The 12,214-nt window shown below is 36.4% G+C and overlaps 1 protein-coding gene across 1 annotated transcript in view; it reads right to left on the bottom strand.

Moving 5' to 3' along the window:
• Window positions 1-12,214, bottom strand: part of CEP135 (centrosomal protein 135) — a 68,208-nt gene that overhangs the window by 18,005 nt on the left and 37,989 nt on the right. Inside the window, exons 13-14 of the mRNA XM_065877903.1 lie at window positions 11,222-11,299; window positions 4,068-4,219 (exon numbers count right to left, since the gene is read on the bottom strand). Coding sequence (XP_065733975.1) covers window positions 4,068-4,219; window positions 11,222-11,299 — 230 coding nt within the window. The remainder of the gene's footprint in view (window positions 1-4,067; window positions 4,220-11,221; window positions 11,300-12,214) is intronic.

Genomic DNA, 12,214 nt, shown 5'->3' on the forward strand with positions numbered 1-12,214 from the left:
AGCAAAAAGCAAAGGGAAGTGATGACTTCCCACCAGAGAGTGAAGCAATAAAACTTAGAATCAAAATCTAGCTCTCCACTTACCAGCCACGTGGCTGGATAAGACCATCTCTCTGAGCCTCAAATTCCTGAGTTTTATTACAGTACATGGATGTATACATGCTCTCATCTTAGGGGGCAAAAGTAATTACTTCTCTTCATGATAGAGTATATTTTAAACAAAGACAGCATCATAAAGGGTCCTTTATTCATAAGAAGTGTTCAAGTTGTAAAATGGAGCTGAAGCTCTATCTAAGAGGCATAGGTTTGGAATTTTAATGGCCTCTTAGAAGAAAGAGAGATTGATATGGTATCCCTGTTTTTTTTAAATTAATTATTTTTGGCTGCGTTGGGTCTTTGTTGCTGCCCATGGGCTTTCTTAGTTGCAGAGAGTGGGGCTACTCTTCATTGCAGTGAGCAGGCTTCTCATTGCAGTGGCTTCTCTTGTTGCGGAGCATGGGCTTTAGGCGCACGGGCTTCAGTAGTTGTGGCTTGCAGGCTCTAGAGTGCAGGCCCAGTAGTTGTGGTGCACGGGCTTAGTTGCTCCGCGGCATGTGGGATCTTCTCGGACCAGGGCTCGAACCTGTCTCCTGCACTGGCAGGCGGATTCTTAACCACTGCGCCACCAGGGAAGCCCAGTATCGCTGGATTTTTTTTTGGTATCCCTGTTTTATTTCAGATGTCTCCAAGACTCTATGGTTATGACCCACCACTAACTGAGAAAGTATCATCTCTTGATAACTGAGAGAGGGGAATAGGGATAAGGACTGGCTTTTCTGTCACATTTCTGCAAAAGGATGATGATTTATATCTGGTGGTCCTAGGTCCCTTGGCCCTTCTAAGTCCAGTTCCATGAGCTCAGCTGTCTTTACTTAGGGCCCTGGCTCCTCTTCCTGTCTTGGTAGAAAAAAATGTTAGACATGCCCAGAAGATAATTCTTAGGCATCCTAAGGAATCTATGAGCCTTATCTAAAATGGCTCTCAATTCCCTTAACAAATAAATACTTCTCAAAGGAGACCAGTTATATTTGGTTTTCTGAATATACAAACACACTCTACTATAAAAGCTGATACTTATTGCCATAATAATAACTCTAACTAGAGCTTATGGGCTCTTCCCAGGAAAATCAGCTAATGCATTTATTTGATCCTGGATACGTACATAACCCTCTAGTTTTAAAGAAGGTACACAGAATAACTAAAGACTAAGGTGAAATGAAAACAGTCTGACGGTATTTTCAGCTGCAGAAATCTAAATGTTGAGAGGCTCATAGCTAGCAGTGGTAAGGATTAGGGCTATTGTCCTCTGCTGCTGCACCAAGAGACTAGACCAAAGATCCTCTATTTGGACAATTAGAGACTGTGCTTGATATAGAAAAGACTGTTTGGTGGCACTGAAATTTGATGAAAAATGCCTAACTCAGGAAGGGAAAGAGAAAATGGGCCCACCAGGTGGATGAAAAGGAATATATGCTTTATCTATCTGAGTATCAGCTTCTTAAATGTCTTCATGTTAAGGGAAACAACTTGATGTGATTAAAGGGACAGCAAGATCTCTATTAAACATATCAAAAGTTGCATGAGGTTTGGACAAGGCGACTTTATTTCCATACAGTTCTTGGTATTATGTTTGTATTGGGTTCAGCTTTGGATGTGAACCTGACAGCTTGAACTCATAGTTCTAATGTTTACTGATGTATACTGATATGGAGAATGTGACTGACACACCTTCCTCAGACAAGTCTGATATTTGTCAGAGCAAAAAAAGTTATGGAATCCTGCAATCCCCCCATTATTACCTGTCTCTGTTTACAGACAAACAAAGGTAAAGAGAAAATTCTCCACAACCCATTCCTATAACAAGGTAAAGAGAAAATTCTCCACAACCCATTCCTATAACACAGTGAACTGGATTATTCCTAGGTGAGGGAAGTAGCAGGTTGGGTAAGAGAAAAGGGTATTAGTATAGCAGAGAAAACGCCCAAGGAGCTGCCCAGTAGGGGATCCAAGGGAGGGCACTGAAAGCTCTGTCTTATAAGACTGGAAAGGGCATCCTGTGAGGGAAGGAAAGGGGAGTTATAGCTATAGTTTGAAGGAAAAAGCAAAATGGACTAAATGCAGCTCCAATCATCTGGACACAAAACGGAAATGGGTAGACTAGTAATTCTGGGTGACAGAAATATACCATGGTATTTGTACTTTGGAGTTGAACATAGACATGAACCAGAGGGGGAGAGGCCATTCCATTCAGGTAGCTCTCCTTCATAGGATGTTATGTAGTGCCTTGCAAGGAAAAAAAAAAACAAAACGGAAAAAGAAGCTTCTACCTTAGTTCTTCCTAAATGGTATTCCTTAATTAAACAGACAAACAGCCAGCTCTTGGTCTTATTACATAGTTTGTTTTGATTTTGTGTAACAAACGTTTCCTAAATCTCACCACTGTTCTCCAAGTTCATTGCCACTGTTTCACTCCAGACACATTGTCTCCATTGTCTGCCATCAGTCTCTTAAGACTCCAAATTCACCTTCCCTATTTTTGTGAGAGTTCACTTCCTAAGAGGCATGGTAGGAAGTCACCCCCTTGGTTAAAATTTTGTTTGTTCTCCATGTTTATAAGATAAAATCCAGACACTCTTGGTTATCATACCAAGTTCTTTATTACCTGACTTCAACATGTAGATACAGCCTACTTGGGCCATATTGACTTTTTTTTACCATTTTTCAGACATCACCTTTTAGACTCTGTATATAAATATTCTGATTTTACATTTCTTTGAAAGAAGAACGAGAAGAACAATGACATAGGTAGCAAAAATCTCTGTAATTTCCAGCAATTCTACACTAAGGAGTACAAATAATCTGAAGTACAGGCCTACCTTGGAGATATTGTGGGTTTGGTTCCAGACCACCACAGAAAAGAAAATATGGCAATAAAGTGAATCATGTGGATTATTTGGTTTCCCAGGGCATATAAAATTATGTTTAATACTCACAAACATAAAAAACAAACTTAACGGTTAACAAAGGGGAAGGGGGAAGGGGGAAGGGGGAAGGGGGAAGGGGGAAGGGGTAAATTAGGAGTTTGGGAATAGCAGATACAAACTACTATATATAAAATAAACAACAAGGTCCTACTGTATAGCACAGAGAACTATAATCACTATCTTGTTATAAAACATAATGGAAAGAATATGAAAAAGTATATATGTGTGTATATATATATATGCATATATGTATTAGTGAATCACTTTGCTGTATACCAGAAACTAACAAAGCATTGTAAACAACTATACTTCAATAAAAAATATTAAATTAAAAATTCAAAGCCATTAAAAAAATAAGTAAATAAAAGTTATGTCTGTACTATACTGTAGTCTATTAGGTGTGCAACAGCATTATGTCTGAAAAAAACGATGCACACACCTTAATTTAAAAAACCTTATTTCTAAAAAATAGTAACCATCATCTGAGCCTTCAGTGAGTTGTAGTAATAGTCAAAGCTCACTGATCACAGATCATCATAACAAATATAAGAATTACGAAAAAGTTTGAAATATTGCAAGAATTACCAAAATGTGACACAGAAACATGAAGTGAGCAAATGCTGTTGGAAATAAGGCACCAATAAACTTGCTTGATGCAGGTTTGCCAAAAACCTTCAATTTGTAAAAAACACAACATCTGCAAAGCACAATAAATTGAAGCACAATAAAACAAAGTACACCTGTATCTGTTAGGGAGATTTTAGAAGGAGGTAGGTACAAAAATTTGCCTGCAATCATATCAAGCTATGAAAGTCTTTAGAAGTACAGATACTCAAAACTTACCCAGATTCACTCAGTGAACAGGAACCTCCAGAGATCAGTCCCTAAATCCATACTTTACAAAAGCTCCCCAAGTGATTCTGCTGCAAAGCCAACTTTGAGAACTACTGCTTTTCAAAGGCCTAGTCCAAAATGCCACCATTATGAACCTTATATAGCAACAAGCTTGTTCCCAGAAGAGAAATGAAACTTTCAATAAACTTACCTAAGTGAGTTCATCTCTGTTTTCTGATGAGATGAGTCACCAGTCACATGGCTAAGTTTTTGAGCTTGGAGTTTTACTTTTTTCTCTAAAGACTCTATTGTTTCTTTCATTTTTAACATTTTAGACTTTAATTCACAATTTTCGTTTTCAAGCTATAATTAAATTTTAAAAATTAATAGGTATATGTCTCAGTTTCTTTTCCTTAAGCACTCTTTCATAATATTTCTGGAAGAAAACTAAGGAAATAAATTAGATTTATTTAAAAATACTTTAAAAGTCATGTGTACACTTTAGGTTCTAGATGTCAGAATAGGCAAACACATTTTTCTCTCTCTCCTCTTCAATATCATTGAAATCAAAGAAAAGATACCAAAAAAGAAAGGCAAGAAAGGAAGAAAAGAATGTATCCATAACAGCAATGAAGGGAAACCACTAGCAGGCCAAAATTTTGAGAAATTTCTAAAAAAAAACGTAGCTAGGACTGAACTGAAGAAAGATCAGAGCAGAAAATACCGTAACCCAAACACAAAATGGACAAGATTTATATGAGGAACCTGTAACATGTTCCTGAAGAGCATAAAACACAACCTGACAATGTGAAGACACACCATATTTCTGAATGGGAACACAATATTGGAAAGGGATTAAAATTTCCTGAAATAATTGTAAATTCAATAAAATTTCAGTAAGAATCTTGACACAACCTTTTTAAAATTAGATGGGTGACTCAGATTTCATTCTAAAATTTATTTAGGAAAAAAGGAAGTTAAGAAAAAACAGTAAAAATGGGGGGCGGGAGGAAGACTGCAGCTAGACTTGCTTTATGAGATATCAAAATAAATGAAAAAGCTACTATAATTAAGACAGTATGGATTTCACATATGGATAAGCAGATACATCACAGATATAAGTTTAGAAAAGGCAGCATTTTAAGAAAGTGGGAAAAGAATAAACTTTTTAAAAATAGAGCTGGATAGCCACTCATCGGAGACAAAAAATTAGCTAGATTCTATTCTATTTTACGTACAAAAATAAATTCCAGATGCAATAATGATCTATATACAAAATTCAAAACCAAGAAACATTAGTGATAAATTTCAGTCTTCCAGTTGAAACTGTAGACTGACCACACACATTTTTAACACTCCTTCTTCTGGAAACAGTGCTAAAATGACAGTAAAGAAATAAGGTTATATACTCATAAGGACAGAGAGAACAAGAGAGAAAACAAGGGTGAACAAGTGACTTCAAAAACTTGTGGAAGACAGAGCAGAGAGTGGTTCAGAGTGGAAGAAAGATATATACAATCTAAAGCAGGGTCTGAACCTAGGAACTAATGACCTTTGAGGCCAGATAATTGTTTGTTGTGAGGGCCGTCCTGTGCACTGTAGGACGTTTAGCGACATCCCTGCCTTCTGCTTACCAGATACAATAAGTACTTTTTCCCCTAATTGTGACAGACAAAAATTCTCCAGATATTGCCAAATATCTCTTAGGAGGCAGAACTGGCCCCAGTAGAGAATCACTGACCTAAAATGGCCACAGTCGGGAATACCAAGGAGCGCAGCCAGTTGAGTTAGCCTGAAGAAGCTCAACACGTGGAGGCATGAAGCCGTGAGGTGGGGTCACAAAGAGAACTGAACAAGGAGATTGGCTGAAAGTCTATATACTGGGACACTCATACCCCAGTTATCTCTTTCTAGAAAGTTCTCTTGGAAATCAAATATATTTAAAAAATCAATAGATGGGCTAAAAGACAAAGTTGAGGCAATCTCCCAGAAAGTTGAACAAAAAGTCAAAGAGAAAATAAAGGAGAAATGATAAGAATATTAGATCTCTTTAGGAAGTCTAAAACCAACAAATAAAGCTCCAGAGAGAGAAAACAGAAGAGTATAGTAAATTGAAGACACAAGATAAAGAGAAAACCCCGAATCCTTTCAGAAATAAAAACATGTCATGTACAGAGGACTCAGAAAAGAATAGCATCAGACATCTCAAAGAAAGTTGAAGGACCAATGGAGAACAGTATTCAAAATTTTTAGTGAAAATAATTTTCCAGTCTGGACTGCCATATGCCTGAGCCAAATCATAAATTATAAAAGTTCAATAAAGACATTTTCAGACAAGTAGAGTACCAAAAAAATTTCCTCCCATGTATTCTTTTTCAGGAAACTGCTGGAGAAGATGCTATACCATAATGAAGGAACAAACCAAGAAAAGAAGAAAATATGAGGTTCAACACAGGAGAGGGGGACAGGGAAAGTCTTATGAGGACAGCTATGGAGAGACATAGTCCATAATGAATCAAGACAGAAAGCTCAAGAAGGAGGAAAAAGGGGGAAAAAGACCAGAACTGGTAAGTTTGAAAACTCAAAAAATATTGAAAGGCATGTGGCAGAGATGGAGTTCTTGATAAAAATTAGCAATGAAAAACAGAAAAGTAACAAAAAACAAAATGAAACAAAACAAAGCAAAAGCAATTATTAACTCCAGGAAAATGGTCTACAAGAAAAAAGGTAAGAGTAGTACTGTCCCACTTGGCTGAGCCATAAACCACGAGAAGTCTTGGTAATATAAACAATAACTACTTAAGTGAGCAAAATATGTAATTAAACTATGTAATGGGGGAAGAAAAGGGGAGTGCTAATCCATCATCTACCATCACGGAGACTCACTAAATAACCTTAAATCAATAAAGACTAAATAGCACGAGCACATTATTTAGAAACAGGGAAGTAAACACCAGGAAAGAGAATTGTGGATGGTAATTTGTGGGATATGGAGGTGGGAAAGGAAAAAAAAATTTTTTGCACTAAAAATCTTCCAGAATTCTTGTTCAAACAAGAGTACATGTGTGGTATAAAGACTAAAAACAAGAACATTTGTGTACCCATCACCTGGCTTAAAAAATATTACCTGAACCTTTGACACTACTGTGAGCAGTCTCCAGTGACATCCCCTAACTCCTGCCCGCAGTATCCACTAACCTGAGTCTTCTGTTTCTCATTTCTTGCTTTTCCTTAGCACACCACATTTGTATCAATCTCCAAACAATTTACAGTTTAGGTTAGCATGGTTTTCAACTTTACATAAGCAGAATCATACTGCATGTTTTCTTCAACATCATAGTTGCAAGATTCATGCATGTTGATGTTTGTAGCTATTATTCATTCATTTATGTTGCTCTGTAACACGCCATTGTATGACTTACCACTGTTTATTTTCCTCACAACTGACATCCAGATTGTTTTCTTTTTTCTGTCAGAGAGTAAACATTTTAGGTTTTGTGAGCCATATGGTCCTTTGCCACTACTCTACTGTAACAAAGACACAGCCATAAACAATGTATTAACAAATAAGCATGGCTGTGTTCCAATAAAAACTTTATTACAAAAACAGACTGGAGACCAGATGTGGTCTAGAGACCATAGTTTATTGACTTTGACCCAGGGTCAAAGTCTAGAAATGTATTTGCTGGCTAATAGAGTATGCCTTTGCTAACCTAGAACAATGCCAAATTATTCTCCAAAGAGGTACCACCAGTTTGCACTCCCAGAAGCTTCACAAAACTAATAATACTAGCTATAACTTGTTAATTTCTGATGGATGTGAAATGATTTTGCTGTGGTTGTAATTGGTATTTCCCCTTATTGAGGTAGAACATCTTTTTATATTTATTAACCATTTATAATTTCTTCTGCCATGAAGTGTCAATTCACATCTTCTGTTGAGTTTTTTTTAGGTTAAATGTATGGTAAGTTGTTCTCTGCATTAGTGGCTTGTCTTTTCAATTTATGGCAATTGGATAAACAAAGATGTTCTTGTCAATGTGGTCCTATTTATCTATGTTTTCTTTAAAGGAATAAACTTATTTGTGTCTTGTTTAGGAGCAAACACTGGCACCTGACACCTGCTAGCTGTGTGATCTTGGGCAAGCTTCCCCTCTGTTTCTTTATCTGTGAAATAAGGATAATATTAGCATTTACTTCTTATGGTTGTTGTGAGAATTAAAATGATATACATGAATATATATAAAATGTTGAGAATAGTACCTGACACACAGTAAATGCTATATAAATGATTGCTATTATTATTATTTTGTCAAGGTAAAAAAGATTTTTCTCTTGTATTTTCTTCTAAAATTTGTAGCTATTTCTTGAACATTCAAGGTTGCAAGTAACCTTGAACTGATTTTTGGGTCTGGTATATTTTAGGTAGGATCCAATTCCTCTTTTATTTTTTATTTAAAAAAATATCTATCTATCTATCTACCTATCCATTCATCCATCCATCCATCCATCCATCCATCCATCTATCTAGACTGCGCTGGGTCTTAGGTGCGGCACACGAGATCTTCGTTGCGGCATGTGGTATCTTTTAGTTGTGGCATGCGGACTCTTAGTTACGGCATGCATGTGTGATCTAGTTTCCTGACCAGGGATCAAACCTGGGCCCTCTTCATTGGGAGTGCAGAGTCTTTCCCACTGGACCACAGGGGAAGTCCCCAATTACTTTTTTATATACATATATATGAACAATTGTCCCAGACACAATTTTGTGGGTTTGCTCTCTGCTGGGTTTTATCACTCTCTTAATCCCTGAGCACTACCACCCTATCTTAATTAATAACTCTAAAGCCTTCATATCTAGTAAGACAAGTTCCACACCACGTTCTTCTTTAAAATTTCTTCGTGATTCTTGGCTCTTTGCTTCCATGTAAATTTTAAAATCTATTGTCAGTGTTCACTCTCACACACATCCACCCACCCACCCATCTTCTTGGGATTTCAGCTGAAACTACATCAACTCTACAGATGAACTTGGTGAGAATTTACATTTTTTTATAAACATAATATCTGTCACCTTTTTAATAAATTGGATATATCTCTCCACTTACTTAGGTCTTCCTTAATGTCTTTCAGTAAGGATGCAAAATGTTTTCTATTAAGATCCTGCAAAATTATACATAGGTATCTTGAATTATTTACTGCTATAAAAATGGTATGGATTTTCTTTTTATCTTGCTTAGGATTTGTCATGCTACTAGAATTCACTGTACATCCTGAATCAGAGGATTCCTGTGTTTTCTATCATACCTAGAAAAGTATCAGTTATTATGTCTTCAAATACAGCCTTCTCCCATATTTTATTATATTCTCCTAGAATTTTGACTAAATAAATGTTGGACCTTCTCACTTTATTCTCTAAGGCTTTAACTTATTTTATATTTTCTATCTCCTAGTCTCTTTCCAATGACTTCTAGTACTTCAGATATATTTTCCAGTTCATTAATTCTTGCTTTCAGATTCTGGGCAGGCTAGAGTGACAGGGACCCTTTTACCTGAAATAACTAAAAATTTGGGCAAAGTATATGGAACAATGGTTTTCCAGACACTGGCCATTAGGCAATGATGGATAGTGATCCCTGAGAGATGAAACAAGTGAGATGAGCCCTATAATTGTTCCAGTTTATTGCCTGAAGAATTTCCAGGCTGTGGCACAGGGAAAGAAACCAGCTGGACCTGGTGATTCCTGTAAGTTCAGAATACAGGACTGAGAGTCAAGGGAGGCCAAAGCAGGTAGAATTCGCAGGGTGGATACTGGAGGAGAACTGCACAGAGTAAGAGCACCAGAGATCTATAAACGGTGCCCCTTGAATCTTCAGCTGAGGAGAGCACAGCTCACAGAGAGCTACCCAAGGCCAGGGAAAGAACCATCAAAGAATTAGAGGGAACAGTACTGAGGGCTCATGCAGGGCCAGGAATAGGTTCTTTTCCCATCAGTCATTTGAAAACCTCATAATTCATGAGGCAACTGGTAGTGAGCGTACTCAAAAAGATTTGGTTTCAGTAGTAAAACAAAATTAGTCCGAAACTAAATGCCATTCTAGTCCCACCTAATTAAGCTTAAAAGCAAAACCAAAAAGTAACAAGCTACCTCCATCTGTCTTAAGTGTATCCCAGAACAAACTTCAAGAGTGTTTCTAGGAATACAAGCTCTCCAGCAACCAAGAAAATAAAATTCACAATGTCTGACATCCAATCTAAAGTTACCAGGCATACAAAGAAGCAGGAAAATACAACCTATGAGGAAGAGGGAAAAAAATCAAGTGGCCCAAAGCTGATAGAAACAGATGATAGAATTAGCAGACAAATAAAAACAATGAAGACAGGGAAAAAGAAACTAGTCAAAACAAAACACAGAAAGAAAAAAAGACTATCAGAACACATACCAATTTGTTAAAAGCCCTATCTCTAGTGAGAGCAATAAGGAATGAAAATGATTTTCACTTTTTACTCTAAGTCTGTATTACATGATTTTTTAAACAAGAGCAAAACAACGATAATCATAGCTAACACTTACTGAGTGCTTACGATATGTCAGTAACTATACTAAGTTCTTGATATCTATTAACTCATTTAATTTTCACAAAAACTCTAAGAAGTAAGTATTAGCACCATTTCTATCTTACAAATAAAGAAATTAAGCGATGAAAAGTTTAAGAAACTTGCCTACAGGTAACAGGTGACAAAGATGGATTTGAATCTAAGCAGTCAACCTTCAGAGTACATACTCCTAGTCACTGTTATACAGTTTCTCTAACATATTATTTTTTAATTTTAAAAACATAAAAAAAAAAAAACAAATACCATATGCTAACACATATATATGGAATCTAAAAAAAAAAATGGTTCTGATGAACCTAGGGTCAGGACCGGAATAAAGACACAGATGTAGAGGATGGATTTGAGGACATGGGGGCTGGGCGGGGGAAGGGTAAGCTGGGATGAAGTGAGAGAGGGCATGGACATATATACACTACCAAATGTAAAATAGATAGCTAGTGGGAAGCAACTGTATAGCACAGGGAGATCAGCTCAGTGCTTTGTGACCACCTAGAGGGGTGGGATAGGGAGGGTGGGAGGAGACACAAGAGGGAGGGGATATGGGGATGTATGTATACATATAGCTGATTCACTTTGTTATAGAGCAGAAACTAACACAATATTGTAAAGCAATTATACTCCAATAAAGATGTGAATTAAAAAAAGATAAAGAAAAACAAACAAAAAAAACATACAGTACATTAAAACTATAATTAAAATAGTCATTCATATAACAAAATATACCTCAAATTCAGTTTGATAAATTACCTGGTGATTAACACATGTCAAATGTTCAACAGTTTTCTCTAATTCTGATTTTCCCAAAATACTCATTTCATGGAGATGCTGTAAGAGAATTTTATAGATGTTCACTCACATCAGATAATAAAACAAAATTACCAAAGTAAGCAATGCAAGTCTACAGTACTATTTTATCTGTCTTTTTATAACATAGAAATGTTTTAGAAAGAAAATCATTCGAAATTTTACCAAAACACTGCTTTTGGTTGAAAACAAAAACACAAGAGGTTCTCATCTTTTATGCTTTACCTCCATGTATGACTATAACAAGACACAGATTGGTATGGGTTCATTTATAAAGATTTACACAGATCAATCCATTAGCACAACTATAAAGGGAGAAACCCAGCAGGTTAAGTAAGCTCAGGAGAATGCCCTCATGAGAGGAGATGAAAGAGAAAAAGAGTATAAAGGAAGAACAGATGGGATCAGAAAGACACAGGAAGCAGAACACTACAGGGCCATGCAAGTGATCAGTTTCAACAATGAGCTGGTCAACAGTGTAAACATGAGTGTTGTTATTTTTGGTTATATTACGTTATCCAACTTTTGCTGATGCTAAGTCTAGGACAAGTGATATGTTGGCGTTCTGTGAGAATTTTTCGTGCAAATTCTTACTTCCATCCATGTTATTCATTAAAAATAAGTAAAGACATCTGATGTTTGGATTATATATTTCATTGAAAAGATCACTGTGCTGTATGCATTTTTTTGTTTATTAAATCATTGGACTGGTATTGAGTACCTACTATATACCCAGCACCAAGTAAGGTATTAGGAATACAGTAAAATGGATAAAGTCTCTGATATCATAGACATTGTAGTCTATTAAAGACAAACCTTAAACAGATATTAAAATAAAATCCATGAATATTCTGCTAGGAAAAGGAACTTTATGGCGACATACTGAAAGGGAGTCTAGGATCTAGGGTTCATTTCCTTTGTGAGGAAATGATGTTT

Source organism: Phocoena phocoena, chromosome 5 (assembly GCF_963924675.1).
Source record: "Phocoena phocoena chromosome 5, mPhoPho1.1, whole genome shotgun sequence".
Classification (NCBI taxonomy): domain Eukaryota; kingdom Metazoa; phylum Chordata; class Mammalia; order Artiodactyla; family Phocoenidae; genus Phocoena; species Phocoena phocoena.